The sequence below is a fragment of the Armigeres subalbatus genome, chromosome 3 (assembly GCF_024139115.2).
Source record: "Armigeres subalbatus isolate Guangzhou_Male chromosome 3, GZ_Asu_2, whole genome shotgun sequence".
Taxonomy (NCBI): Eukaryota; Metazoa; Arthropoda; class Insecta; order Diptera; family Culicidae; genus Armigeres; species Armigeres subalbatus.
In genome coordinates this window covers 247,156,640-247,172,472 of record NC_085141.1, presented here as the reverse complement: position 1 = coordinate 247,172,472, position 15,833 = coordinate 247,156,640, and the positions used below count along the sequence as shown (strand labels likewise).

Genomic DNA, 15,833 nt, shown 5'->3' with positions numbered 1-15,833 from the left:
GGTGTTCGCTTCCGATCCGGCAGGTACGAGACGACGTGGAGCGCAGCGAGCGAGATGGGCAGACCAGGTGCAGAACGACTTGGCGAGCGTGGGGCGTATTCGAGGATGGAGAGATGCGGCCTCGAACCGTGTATTGTGGCGTCAAATTGTTGATTCAGTGTTATCTGTATAGATGTAGACTAAATAAATGAAAATGAATATATGATATATAATATAATAATAATAGTTATATAATAATAATATGTAGTAAAATGAAACTTTTTCTTCGATTTACGATTCATTCAAAAGTTATGCTAGAGTTTATGAACCGAAATTAAAAAATGGGCACAAAATGCTTTGGGCACAAGCGTGACAATTATTATCTGTCATTCGATTCAAAGATTGTTTTTGTTTATTACACCAACTCAAAGAATAATAAATTATTCTAATAAATAATTAGTAAAACATTCAGTATTTTTCAATAAATTCAAGTGTTCCGCAAGTGATTATCATTTCAATCGTCATAATAGTGATTCCCTAAAAAAAACACAAAAATGGGTAAGGGAAAGGCGGAAGCAGGCACCCCAAAATACTTGGCCAACAAGATGAAAGCCAAGGGTCTGCAGAAACTGCGCTGGTACTGCCAAATGTGCCAGAAGCAGTGCCGCGACGAAAACGGGTTCAAATGCCACACCATGAGCGAGTCCCACCAGAGGCAAATTTTACTGTTCGCGGACAACGCGGGCCGTTTCATTGACGGATTTTCGTCCGAGTTCATGACCGGATACTTGCAGATCCTCCGCAGGCAGTTTGGAACGAAGCGCGTTGCGGCCAATAAGGTTTACCAGGAGTACATCTCCGATCGGCACCATCTGCACATGAACTCCACCAAGTGGCATTCACTGTCGGAGTTTGTTAAGTTCCTCGGTAGGCACGGCCATTGCGTGGTAGACGAGACGGAGAAGGGGTGGTTTATTACGTACATTGACCGAGATCCGGAAACGCTGGCCATGCAGGAAAAAATGGCCAAAAAGCAAAAGATGGACAAAGACGACGAAGAACGTTTAGCCGAATTCATAGAAGAGCAGGTTCGCCGGGGAAACAAGGAGGAAGAGCCAAGTACATCGTCCTACACGGAATTGAAGCGCGACAACGAAGAGGAAACCATTAAGCTTGAGCTGAAGCTCGGTACCAACATCAAAGTGGAAAGCAAACCGATCAAATTAGAAAAACGGCCTCTTGAAATTCTGGACGAGTTCAAGAAAGAGAAGAAATACAAACCCGGCTGTTCATCGACGAGTGGAACGAAGAAAACCTCCGTCCTGGATGAAATGATCCGAGAGGAAGAAATCAAGAAGGAAAAAAGTAACCGGAGAGATTATTGGCTCGCGGAAGGTATCGTTGTGAAGTTGGTGACCAAATCTCTGGGAGAAAAGTACTACAAAGAAAAAGGTGTTGTGCTGGACGTGATAGACAAATACAGAGCGAAAATTAAACTGCTGGAGACAGGAGACAAGCTGAAAGTCGACCAGGTAAGTCAAGTCTCTGGTGCTAATATCGGCATAAACCTATATGGCTGATAATTTGAAAAACGTATACCAAACGATTGCATTCCTTACCTTATTAATACTATTCAAAAGAAACCATTTTTGACCCTTCCTTCGGAAGTGTCTATAATTTTACTTTGTATACGTTACGCAAACGTGTCACGTATTAATCTATTAAAAAAAAAGATTTTAATTGAGGAACAGATAGAAGCGTGTACCAAAAAATCTTCCCAGAAAAGCAAAAATGTAAAAATTTGAAGGGATTTAAAAAAAACTTCAGTGGAAGTAGTATAGCAAATGTGAGAATTTTTTGAGACACTAATAGATTACTTATATGCAAATTCTGAAATTTACTGCCATATAAATCTCTATCATTTTCAACGTATTAAACACGTTTTGTTTTACAAAATTATGCACCCATAAGGCAACATATATGTTATTATTGAACGCTATTGAGTTCCGTTCAGATCAATGACTGATTTAGTAAGTTCTGGATTAATTAACATCAAGATCTCTGGAAATTACGAGTATATGTACAATGTACATGCTACCAGCGTTACGATACAATACAAGGTTAAAATACTTCAATCTTCCATTTACTTCCGCTGTATTCACTTATGTATCGACAGAAAACGAAATACGTAAGGTACACTGGGGGAAGTGGAAAAGGAAAAATCGATAGTGCATGTTTGAATTAATGTAAAACCAGTTTAAATTATTTAAATGCGTTCAATCAAAATGGGCTATCAAAAACAGTCAATTTTGCACCAACTGTGCGGTAATTCATACCATTTTAGTCGCTTGAAATTTATGGAAATATATTTTAAAATTAGGAGTTGTTTTTCCACTTACCCTAGTGGGATGGGGTAAGTGGAAAACCCATGTTGCCTTGACCTTCAATAGTGATGAGTAGTTACATATAACTAAAATCAATACTATAATTGCTCTGAGTATCTTTTGTGGAATAATTGCATTACCTTAACGGAAAAGATCCTCAAGGAATTCTCGCTTAACTTTTCAAAAGGACCTAAGTAACATTTTTTTCATGATTTAATTTGAATAGCGCATTCAACAGAAAAACATGTAAGCTTTTGATTGCAGTACTCAAATTAATTCATGAAAAAAATGTTACTTAGGTCCTTTTGAAAAGTTAAGCGAGAATTCTCGTAATAGCTAGGGGAGGGCTGGTTTTGCCTTCTCGGACACTTAGTGTACGTAAAGTCTATATGTTCGCCCCAAAGATGAACATTTTAAAGGAAAACTGGGACTTACAGAGTTATAAACTAATCAACTTACCGTGGGCGTGCCTTATTCTGCGCGGCTCCTAATTCTGCGCACTCTGACACTAAACATTTTTTTAAAATTGTCTTTACTGTTATTATTATATTTACTTACATGCCACCAAAAAGTTGGGAATTTATTGTTATCATGGGCAGATAATAAAGCAATAAATTAGCGTTGATAACGGCAATATGAAGAAAAAGAAAATCGGTAAAATCGAAAAATGTCAAAAAATGGCCTCCATTAGCAGCAGCACTAAAACGCACGTAAACAAATGTTTCTCTAATGTGATGATGATGATGATGATGATACTACCATCTATTGTAGCAAGGCACCTGCCGATAGCACTGGCCATATCTGACAAACGATTTGATCATGATTATATTATTGTTTGTATTTCATCAAACTCCTGTATGAAGGGCCAAAAATGGGTGGGGTGGTTCCATAAGCAGAAACACTTATGCGAATCCACGGGATGAATAGAGAATCTCCTTCCAGAAGAAAGTTCGTACATACAATAATATTATCTAGCCCTCGTTTCCCAGATTGACCCAATAGATGGGGAGAAGAGCCCGCCCTTTATCCACGAGATGTTAACAACAGGAAGTTGGCGATTCCACTCTTCCTATCCAAATCGCTTCAATCGGGTGCCCTGATGGTTATTTTTTTGTATGGTATATAATCATATAGTTTCAAAATAATTTGGTAAATATATGTATATAATGGAAATCTCTCACCAAGTTTCAATTCATTTGTCCTGGATGAGAGAGGACCTTTCTTCAATGCCAGCTAGCTTTAGAGTTATGCCTTCCGAGAGAGATAATCCATAGCTCTTCAAGAAATGTTCTGATTTAGATCGGAAATAAACTTCATTCTGGTTCAAACATCGAGAAATAGACTTCTTGATTTCTGTAAAGATGAAATAAAAAGACGGATGGCAGTATCATACATAATAACATAATTGTTTTGATTAATATGCATATGTTTTCTGACTTTTTTGCCTTTCTCGTACAACAAACTTTTTTTTTGAAAAACTTTTTTTCTTTTTGTTATACCGTGCGGGACCGAAATCCGTACAGCACCGAAATCCGTCCACCTCATGAGATATCAATAAATTAAAGGAGGTTAAAGGTAATTAATGTACAAATAATTTATCTTATCCTGTTCAGATACTTGACAGCATGCTTTTAGGGCATAGAATTGGCAAAAAGGCTTTGAAATTAAATCAACAAAAATCAAAAATCTCCACCCACCAAACGCGCAGTTCGTGCCGCCATTTTGTTTTCGGATAGATCATAATTGCACCAAAGTAACTGTGTTTTCATTGCTAATTGCAAATCATTACATAAGATAAGCGGAATATAAATCGAAGGGATCGCTTCTGAAGGTGCGTATCGAACTATTTATAGTAGTAGTTTAGTCAATCAGACTGTTTCAATTTAAATATTTAGCTAAGAAATAGCTGTACGGATTTTGATCCTTTGATTCGAAATTCGTCCACGGTGGACGGATTTCGAGTCAGGAGTAGTTGATTTTATTCATTATTTTATCATGTTTTTCGTAGTTTTTAATGAGTAAATGTGAAACACTTCAAAAGTAGGAGCCTTCATGCGCCTGTGTCAATGACAAACATTTTATTTACATTCGATTCCTATTTTCTAATGACTTTTTCATATACTAAGGTGCTTAAGTGTACGGATTTCGATGCCCCACGGTATCGTTATAAGTACAAAACAACTATATTTTGCACTGTGGTGGGCTGGTTATTTAACAAAAAATGGACAATAATTCTGCAGTGATCTAATAAGTGAAAGAATACGTGACGCCCATTGCATTCGAAATACATTTCTTCTCTACACATAATATGAAATGACAAAAAATCAAGATATTACTGTACCAAAAAAAAACTGTAGTAGACAGGGCAGCATGAAATTCACAATATTCTTTTTATTGAATATTCCATTGCTTCCAGTTCCAAGTAAACCTCGCAATCTGAGCATTCTGGAGATAACTTCAACTACTATCCGAATCAGCTGGCAGGAACCAGAGCGCAAAAATGACGTAATCCATGGGTACCGAGTATACTATGTGTATCAGAATCAAACCCTTGTGCATCTTCCCATGCTGAAAAGTGATGCCATTCAGAACTCGATATGCTACTACACATTGTCCAGCTTAAGTGAAAATGTACATGTGTCAGAAAAACTTCAAAAAACAATTTTTGCTTAAAAAAGTTTAACATATATGGTAAAATAAAATGAAAGCAATTTTTTTTTGAAAACCATATTCTCTAACTGGTTCCACAATATGTATTCAGTCAAAGAAAGTTTCAACAACCAGAAATTCGGGCTCACCCAGTAAGCCGTCAGCAACTGATCTCAGAGGCCAAACATCAAAAAGTGTTGATCCCACAGCTCTGCCGCCTTACAGTTTGTATTGTGAACTCCACCAGTTACTAAGTAACTTATACTAAATGATTGGAATCCTATTGTCAAACAATATATTAAAAGAAACTTGCCCAACTAACAATTTTGGTGCTAAAAGCTTCAACTTCTAGCCTTTGGCTGTATAATATTTGAATAAAAGCAGCCAATGCTGAATAAAAGAAAAGTCCCCGCAAATAATCCATTAAACTTCAACTCGACTATTACCCAAATATCTATCAGCTAGTCAGTTCGTACCGAATATATTCATCTTTTATCGTTTATGCAGCTTTCATATATTCATAAAACAGCTCTGTCTGAATTAGCAACAAAGCTCATCGGTTAAGAGCTCATGTATGTAATTGAGTTGCTTGTTAGCAACTTCCCATATTACGGTGAGTAGCATTCACAATGAAACGTTTTCGCTGTTGTTATAGCACTAACAATATAGCGTCATGGCGCTATAAATGAACTAATGAAGCTTTTAGGCAACTTCTGTATCTTTGAAGATTACACAACGTTTAAGTAAACCTTATACTGCTTCTTTTAATAGCTTATCAGTATGGAACGTCAAAACCGCAATGTTTACATTTGATTTTTGTTGCCGGAGCTGTGTATGAGCTATTGATTTCTGTAATGCAGCTACAAAGGTTTTCACCTGCTGTTATAGCAACTGACAAAGCGCTGTCATTAATGCTAGCAGATAGTGTAAGAAAACAAGCCATTTAGAAGCGATATTTCTGTTGACGGCTACTGTTAAACGATTAGCAGAAGAGTAGCATCTATACAGATCGAGAAAATGTTGCCTAAAAACAATTTCAACGATTGATGATTCATAAAAGTTACCCAACAGAACATTCTGATAAATGTTTGAATAATGGTTGAAATAATGCTGAAAACATAATTTTTAAGCTTATGTGCTAAAAGCAGCATGTAGGTCTCTTTGTAACGTTTATACAGCATGAATCCAAAAATAGCGTTAGCAAAATAACCTATAGGGCATGCGAAGAAGCACATCCATAATTTTCTTTGTTATTTACATATGCCTAAGTGACGGTGATGACAGAGCAGCGGCCATTGAATCAGGAGATCAGGAGTTCAAATCTAGGTAGCAACAAAATTGATAATGCAGTTTTCACAAAAAAACATTAAATAAACTCCGAAATTTACTCTCCTCTCAAATAATATTTAATCAAATTGAATTCAGTGGCTGTATAAAACTTATTTAACAGATTCAAAAAATCTGAATAAGCGCCATTGAAGCGAATTATATTACTAAATGGTTTAGTAGATTGAGAAAAAATTGTGTAACATGCTGTAAAGTAGTTGTGCCGGCACGTCAAAAACAGCTGAATAGATTCGCCAGATTTGCTGGTAAAGGAATTGAATAGAAGTTATTGATCATATGTATAGCACACATATTCAGCTTGAAGCCGTATAAACGAGTTGAAATAACATTTACATTGACATTAAATGTTAGTTGGGTGGGTTCAAACCAACTGTTAGATGTCAAGCTGGTAACATTTATATACTTTTTGGTAAATTCGAGCGTAAAGAAAACATTGTTAGATTTGTTTTTCAAACTGTGGTTTTAAACCTTGCGTTGGGTGGTCGAGACGCGTATCAAAACTGAGCGACCTTGACCAGTTCGATACAGAAAAGGGAAGAAAGACGGAAATATTGATCGCAGGCTTTCCGTGGGTGAATGAGTGTCCAAGCCAAAGGGCGGACGAACGAAGCGAGAGCAGTGTTCGAGAGTGAGGTTTCTGACTCTAATGCATAGAGAGGTGCTGTTTCGCGAGAAATTAATTGTTGCATGATACGTGGCCTCCTTGCCGGTCACGAGTTAGTTAATCCCCGTAATAAGGACGCCCAAGAGCGACTCCCGCCGAAAATTGGTCGGCCACCGCCTCCTCGAGCTGAGTCCGTACATCGCAACCGGATTCGGCCACCCGTCAGTGGTTTTATAGTTGGCCGTTTACATCACCGTCCGGCATATAGTCGATACCTGCGATGCCGCCCGCTGGCCTGGTAAAACAACTGCCGTCCGTCAAACGCACCACCGTGCATCGAAGCTCTTCGGCTGTGAAATCACCTAGCCACCTATTGGTAACTACTTCGTCCGGCCGTTTGGGAAGCCGCTTAATCAGCAAGCCTCCGGCCGACTGCCTTGTCGCCCGCAGCCCGTTTGCTTTATAATCGCGTGGTCGCCTATCACTCGTTTCTTCGTTCGGCCGTAGTCGTAGCCGTATAATCGTCCTGCTTCCGGATTATCGCATCGTAGCACGTTTACTGTAACACCATCACCCGTACTGTTTTCCATCCGGCCAACCACGAGATCGTCCTACAATCCGTTGGCTGCTTTAAAGGCCGACCACCCGTTTTCGACACCGAAAGCTATTCCGGTTTGCAGCCCACTAACCGAATCATCGTGCGACACCCCGTCGGCTGCATCATTGGCCGAATTTCCTCGGGCTGAATTTTCGATCGGTAGCCCACCGGCTACAAAACCGCCAGCCTTCTTGTCGGCAGCGTCCTTGCATGGCCACCCGACCACCGCATCATTACCAACCGCCTGTAAGTGTTTTTTTAGAACACACACACCGCGCAAACAATTTTAGTCTCTGGAAGTCACGCCATCGATAAATAAATCGAACCCAAACCACTAAATGACCGACAACATCATTGAATTTAACATTTGGTTAAAGAAGCTAGATAAATAATAGAAAACAAAAAAAAAAACAATACTTAAGAATGTCGTAACAACATTGATTCCTGAAACTTGATCATCAACTCTTGAAATTGGAAGGTTACTACAGTTGGGCAGCTTGCGGTCGATCCAGGTTATCAGATCAGAAATCCTTCAATATAGATTCTTCGGAAAAATTCAAACCTGTAAAGAAAGCAGAAAAAATGACAGCACGAATAAAAAATACGTCTCACCTGGTCGATGCCTACTCCGTCCATCATAAACAAATGTTTCTCTAATGTGAGCAAAAAAAAAAAAAAAAAAAGATTTGGACTCATTTTTTTTTTTTTTTAAAGAAAAGTGCAAAAGCAGATTATTTGTTGCTTCAATATAATGAAAATCGGCTTTCAGGATGTAATCTCTATCTTATAGAAAGCATTTTATGTTGCGCAGAATATGGCACAAAATTTACTTTCTGTTCCTAATTGTGCGCGCGGAATGGATAGGTACAATAAGCCTGGCTTGTCAACCCAAAATCCAAATTGGACGTAGCAACTGTTTTGGCAAGGAAACATATTTCGAAATGCTGGAATAAAACAAGAAGAGCAAAAAAAAATGCGAGGATAGATTATCCGGAAAGAGACAAAGGATATCTGCTTTGCCTTGCGCACCACAGCTCCACTGAGCGTTTTTTAAAACAATGTTTTTTAAGACAATGTCGGAGGTGATTCCTTACCGAAAGAATATCTAATCTGCACAGTATCTAATCTAAATGTGTATATCAAGTGACTAGCAAGAAAAAATTTCCCTAAAAAATCGACATAATTCCCCACTCGGAGATTTCCTAGGTCGGACTCTTGCATTCCGACATTTGAGAAAACAGCATTTTGGGCAATATTAGTATTTATGTAGGACTGGTCTTATTATTCTCGTTGGATTACATTTATTTCCATTCCATATAAATATCGGATTTGATCGGAATAAAAAATTGTCCTTTTATCAATGTCGAACTTTAGTAAACAAGACAAAACAGTGACTTGACCATTGACATGAACATAATAACCGATATGGATAGTTATCTAACGGAAAAATGGATCTTCGAAAGCAACTTGTGTCGATGTCGAGCAACCGGATAATGGACACACAGGCATCATCTCAATTCATCACAGCTGGGTCGATTGGATTTGGGTCTAATTCGCCAGGTCTTATATTAAAGTTCTTTTTGGAACGGGCGATTTTTCGTATACTTAGCGTACAAGAACGGTAAAACGTTGTAGTCAGATAGACTTTAGGAAACATACATGGTACTAAAAACGTGCAAAAGTAATGAAATATTGTGCATTTAGATCAAAACTGTTTATATCACGCTGATGAACTGGCAGCAAGGCCCACTTCCGACGAAATTCACACGGAAAAATAAAATAAATATGCAGCACTGCACGGTGTTATCTGTCACAAAATCGAGTTTGTTTTGTCGTTGACAACGTCGCTGGCACCAAATTGAGGTTCGGAAGTCGATTTCCATACTTCCGAACGCTCTTCTGACAATGTTTTGGTGGCAAATTCAAATTTTGTTCTGACGTTCATGATGTCGGAAGTAAGTTCGGAAGAAAAACGTCGGAAGTCGGAATACAATTTAGTGCTGGCGACACAATACTAAAGTTCGACATTGATAAAAGGACAATTTGCGGGCAGCAGGGACTATGTCCAAGGGCTTGACGATCCCTCCCCAGGCCATCTGCGAGTTGTGGGGCTTGCCTAGGATGTGGTGGGGTTTGACAGTGGGCCCTGTTAAACCTCTATAAAAAGCTGCATGTATCCGCAAGTAGGCCCCACCAAAGCGACCGTGTGCCGCTCAAAGCGCACAAGCCCAAGTCCTGGTGTTAGGTGGGACGCTAAACAGCCCTGACACGACGGCCCTCCGACGAGACAGGAGGTTTGCGCAGGCCCAATAAGCCGCCTAGAAAACCAATCATTACGAACAATATAAGAGATAATGCGACTCGATATAATCGGCAAAGACCTAGGCGACGAATACAGGATCACGATTGGAAGCTTGGAACATGGAATTGCAAGTCGCTAGGTTTCGCAGGTTGCGACAGGATGATCTACGATGAATTACATCCCCGCAACTTCGACGTCGTGGCGCTGCAGGAGATTTGCTGGACAGGACAGAAAGTGCGGAAAAGCGGGCATCGAGCGGCTACCTTCTACCAAAGCTGTGGCACCACCAACGAGCTGGGAACCGGCTTCATAGTGCTGGGTAAGATGCGCCAACGCGTGATTGGGTGGCAGCCAATAAACGCAAGGATGTGCAAGCTGAGGATTAAAGGCCGTTTCTTCAACTATAGCATCATCAACGTGCACTGCCCACACGAAGGGAGACCCGACGACGAGAAAGAAGCGTTCTACGCACAGCTGGAGCAGACATACGATGGATGCCCACTGCGGGACGTTAAAATCGTCATCGGTGACATGAACGCACAGGTAGGAAGGGAGGAAATGTATAGACCGGTCATCGGACCGGATAGTCTGCACACCGTATCGAATGACAACGGCCAACGATGCATAAACTTCGCAGCCTCCCGCGGAATGGTAGTCCGAAGCACCTTCTTTCCCCGCAAAAATATCCACAAGGCCACATGGAGATCACCTAACCAAGAAACGGAAAACCAAATCGATCACGTTCTAATCGACGGTAAATTCTTCTCCGACATCACGAATGTCCGCACTTACCGCAGTGCGAATATTGAATCCGACCACTACCTCGTTGCAGTATGCCTGCGCTCAAAACTCTCGACGGTGTACAACACGCGTCGAAGTCGGACGCCGCGGCTTAACATTGGGCGGCTACAAGACGGTAGACTAGCCCAAGAATACGCGCAGCAGCTGGAAGTGGCACTCCCAACGGAAGAACAGCTAGGCGCAGCGTCTCTTGAAGATGGCTGGAGAGATATTCGATCCGCCATTGGTAGCACCGCAACCGCTGCACTAGGCACGGTGCCCCCGGATCAGAGAAACGACTGGTATGACGGCGAATGTGAGCAGTTAGTGGAAGAGAAGAATGCAGCATGGGCGAGATTGCTGCAACATCGCACAAGGGCGAACGAGGCACGATATAAACAGGCGCGGAACAAACAAAACTCGATTTTCCGGAGGAAAAAGCGCCAGCAGGAAGATCGAGACCGTGAAGAAACGGAGCAACTGTACCGCGCTAATAACACACGAAAGTTCTATGAGAAGTTAAACCGTTCACGTAAGGGCCACGTGCCACAGCCTGATATGTGTAAGGACATAAACGGGAACCTTCTTACGAACGAGCGTGAGGTGATCCAAAGGTGGCGGCAGCACTACGAAGAACACCTGAATGGCGATGTGGCAGACGAAGATGGCGGTATGGTGATGGACCTGGGAGAACGCGCGCAGGACATAATTTTCCCGGCTCCGGATCTCCAGGAAATCCAGGAGGAGATTGGCCGGCTGAAGAACAACAAAGCCCCTGGGGTTGACCAACTACCAGGAGAGCTATTTAAACACGGTGGTGAGGCACTGGCTAGAGCGCTGCACTGGGTCATTACCAAGATTTGGGAGGAGGAAGTTTTGCCGCAGGAGTGGATGGAAGGTGTCGTGTGTCCCATCTACAAAAAGGGCGATAAGCTGGATTGTCGCAACTACCGCGCAATCACATTGCTGAACGCCGCCTACAAGGTACTCTCCCAAATTTTATGCCGTCGACTAGCACCAACTGCAAGGGAGTTCGTGGGGCAGTACCAGGCGGGTTTTATGGGCGAACGCTCCACCACGGACCAGGTGTTCGCCATTCGCCAAGTACTGCAGAAATGCCGCGAATACAACGTGCCCACACATAATCTATTCATCGACTTCAAAGCCGCATATGATACAATCGATCGGGACCAGCTATGGCAGCTAATGCACGAACACGGTTTTCCGGATAAACTGACACGGTTGATCAAAGCGACGATGGATCGGGTGATGTGCGTAGTTCGAGTTTCAGGGGCATTCTCGAGTCCCTTCGAAACCCGCAGAGGGTTACGGCAAGGTGATGGTCTTTCGTGTTTGCTATTCAACATCGCTTTGGAAGAAGTAATACGAAGAGCAGGGATTAACACGAGTGGTACAATTTTCAATAAGTCCGTCCAGCTATTTGGTTTCGCCGACGACATAGATATTATGGCACGTAACTTTGAGAAGATGGAGGAAGCCTACATCAGACTGAAGAGGGAAGCTAAGCGGATCGGACTAGTCATCAACACGTCGAAGACAAAGTACATGATAGGAAGAGGTTCAAGAGAAGACAATGTGAGCCACCCACCGCGAGTTTGCATCGGTGGTGACGAAATCGAGGTGGTAGAAGAATTTATGTACTTGGGCTCACTGGTGACTGCCGAAAATGACACCAGCAGAGAAATTCGGAGACGCATAGTGGCTGGAAATCGTACGTACTTTGGACTCCGCAAGACGCTCCGATCGAATAGAGCTCGCCGCCGTACCAAACTGACAATCTACAAAACGCTAATAAGACCGGTAGTCCTTTACGGACACGAGACCTGGACGATGCTCGTGGAGGACCAACGCGCACTTGGAGTTTTCGAAAGGAAAGTGCTGCGTACCATCTATGGTGGGGTGCAGATGGCGGACGGTACGTGGAGGAGGCGAATGAACCACGAATTGCATCAGCTGTTGGGAGAACTATCCATCGTTCACACCGCGAAAATCGGACGACTGCGATGGGCCGGGCACGTAGCCAGAATGTCGGACAGTAACCCGGTGAAAATGGTTCTCGACAACGATCCGACGGGCACAAGAAGGCGAGGTGCGCAGCGGGCAAGGTGGATCGATCAGGTGGAAGATGACTTGCGGACCCTCCGTAGACTGCGTGGTTGGCGACGTGTAGCCATGGACCGAGCCGAATGGAGAAGCCTCTTATATACCGCACAGGCCACTTCGGCCTTAGTCTGAATAAATAATAATAATCTGACGTTCATGATGTCGGAAGTAAGTTCGGAAGAAAAACGTCGGAAGTCGGAATACAATTTAGTGCTGGCGACACAATATTTGTATAAATGTTCAAAACCATTTCATGAGACAAAAAATTACTCAAACTGAGTGTTTATTATTGTGCGCAGAATTAGGAACATTGTGCGCAGAATATGGAACATTTCAAAATATGTGCGCAGAATTAGGAACCATATGGCAATTCACAAATCGATTAATAATATATGTTCTTAATCAATTTAATCAAAATTTTAATGATTCATAGTCTTCCGTGGGTTATAGTTACACAACTACTACATTAAGGTATTCATAAATTATTATGGTTTCTCGATAACAACGATTTTATTTCAAAATTTTCTTAATTGCGCAGAATATGGTACCTCCACGGTATCTGAAAATATATCGAAAATTAAATAGTGGAATTAAATGTAGAGCACTTAATTCGTCTTAGACGGTTGATAAGTTTTCAGTTTGTTTTTATTCTCTGCTCGGGAACTTTTTCGACACCCTGGGCATAGTGTATCCATTGTACTTGCCACACAATATACATTAGAGTGGGGCGCAGTTGTATGGAAAAACGCAAACTTCGTCCGATCATGTGAGATCAAGGTTTTTCTGAATCGTTTTGGGACCCCAATCAACTGTGCAAAATATGGGCTCGATTGGTTGCGACCTCGCATGCCGCATCGCGTTTTAAATTTACATGGAGATTAGTATGGGAAAACGTACTTTTTTACATTTTAGCTATTAGCGGCTTCAATTTATCATCAATCACGTGACTCAATACGGTAGAAGGTACATAGCTGGAAGGTCTATAAAAATGTTATTAAGTTTCGAAAATTGATAGTTCAAACCATATGCAAGAAATCAACCAGCAACGTGCCTTCTTCAGCAAAGTTTTTCGGCATCCTTTGGGTTATACTTTAACGCAATGTGCCACTTGGTTTACGATGAACTGAAACCTCTAGTAGTAGAAATGCAAAAATATACGTTCTCCCGTTCTCCCATACTAATTTCCATACAAACTTCAAGCGCGAACGGAAAACGAGGAAGCAACCAATCGGTCCCAAATTCTGCACAGTTGTTCAGGTAAGTAAGTGTTCGGACCCAGAATGGCTTCGAAAAACCATTGATTTGTAAAAATGACCATGACGCCCCACTTTAATATACATACTCATGCAATGGCGGACATAGAAAAGCTTTTATTTGATAACTGAGTACTATTGAATACGTTAAAAGTTCCAGTTGGAATGTAGAGACATTGAAGAAGAACAAGATACAAGTTCGATCATCTTCTTTTCATGGCTTGTAATGATTCCAAACTGTTTTTGCCTCCCTTGTATTGTTGTTTGTTCCCTATTGAGAGCGATTTCCACAAACACTGGTCGTTCGTAATGATTGCTGTTATCCCTTCCGGGACGATTGGGCCATATATCCCCAGCGTTTTAGATTGGCTGTAAAAAATCACAGAAGAGAGCTATGTCCCCACTTCCTTCCTTCCAGCAAAAATGATCATCAGGATGTCGGCTTCACAGGAAAAATATCGAAGGTCAAGTGACGACCCAGATATCCGAAACCTTGGGATGATTTCGCTTCTGAGAGCATGCAGATAAATCTGAAATGTGAAATGAAAATGAAATGAAATGTCGCATTATTTGATAAATCTTAACACTCAATCAAGTTTAATCATCTTGATCCTTGAGACAGTGATAATTTTTCAGGAAAATGAGGTTCCCCAAAAAGTTTTCGAGTTCACCTCACGGTATCTGCCAGATCAACCAAGGCTTTTGCAATGTCCTCAACATCGATATGTACCTAACCTGCATATCAATTTTGTTGTATACAGGTTGTTTATGGTACTCCAAAACGTTCTCGAATTCAGTTCGAAGTAACTACCAGATCAATCATGACTTTGACAATGTCCTTATTGTCAGTGTGTACCCAATCCAGTTAAAATAAACATATGATCCTAATTTCCATAAACATAAGATGTCCAATGTCCTCTTAAATAATCTTGAGTTAAAATCAAGATTTCTACCATATTCAGGTATTTGTGTCGAGCAATGTCTATGCGAATCTGGCTGCTGACTTTTTGTTGGGACTCCAGACTCCAGATCAGTTTGGACAACCTAGGACATCCGAAAAAATATTTCAACCATTTTTTCAGTTATTTCTATACTTGTTTTGGCAGGATCCAGTGATAAAACGCAAATTTGTAGCTAAATCTCCGTATAAAAAAAGTCGTTGAAACTAACCCTGTCAATTTTCCTATTGTCTATTTTCAAACAGGCCCACTTAGAAACAGTTATCCCAGCGATCGGGAAGCAGGTGCTGGTGCTGAATGGCGGCTATCGAGGAAGCAATGCCACCCTCAAGGAAATCGACACCGACAACTACTGCGTAACGATCGAAATTGCATCCGGACCTTTGAAAGGCCGAATAGTGAACAACGTTCAGTACGAAGACATAAGTAAGCTGTTTTAGTATTTACGCTCTATTATTGGTATGCCCCTGATGAATGGAATTAGGTTAGTAAAATAAAAACGAAACTATGCTGAAAAAGAAGACGGAAGAAGTGCGCCACCCCCATAGACTTTAATGCGAATTCAATCAGCGAAACGCACTCCGCCAAGCAACGATGACGAGGCTAGGTCAGGGGGAGGGTTCGCATGCATTGCCTTTGATTTTCGCTGTTACTGTTACGCGACGATCGACGCCGACGCACGATTAACACGCAGTCGCGGATGGACATACTTGTTGTGTCCAAATCCAAAATGTGATTCGTTTCCGAGTCATTTTGAAGTTTTGTTTGCTGTCTTTCGTCGCATGCCTTTGGCACGTTTCGCGTATTCGGAAACATACCCGAAAATCCCTGTTTAAGTCGGTCGTCTCTCAGTC

The 15,833-nt window shown here is 41.5% G+C and overlaps 1 protein-coding gene across 1 annotated transcript; it reads left to right on the top strand.

Moving 5' to 3' along the window:
- Nucleotides 1-387: 387 nt before the first annotated feature.
- LOC134223229 (DNA/RNA-binding protein KIN17) lies at nt 388-15,500 on the top strand. Its single transcript, XM_062702377.1, has 2 exons — nt 388-1,511; nt 15,225-15,500. Exons 1-2 carry the CDS (start codon nt 534-536, stop codon nt 15,417-15,419), a joined length of 1,173 nt encoding a protein of 390 aa, XP_062558361.1. The 5' UTR covers nt 388-533; the 3' UTR covers nt 15,420-15,500.
- Nucleotides 15,501-15,833: the final 333 nt, after the last annotated feature.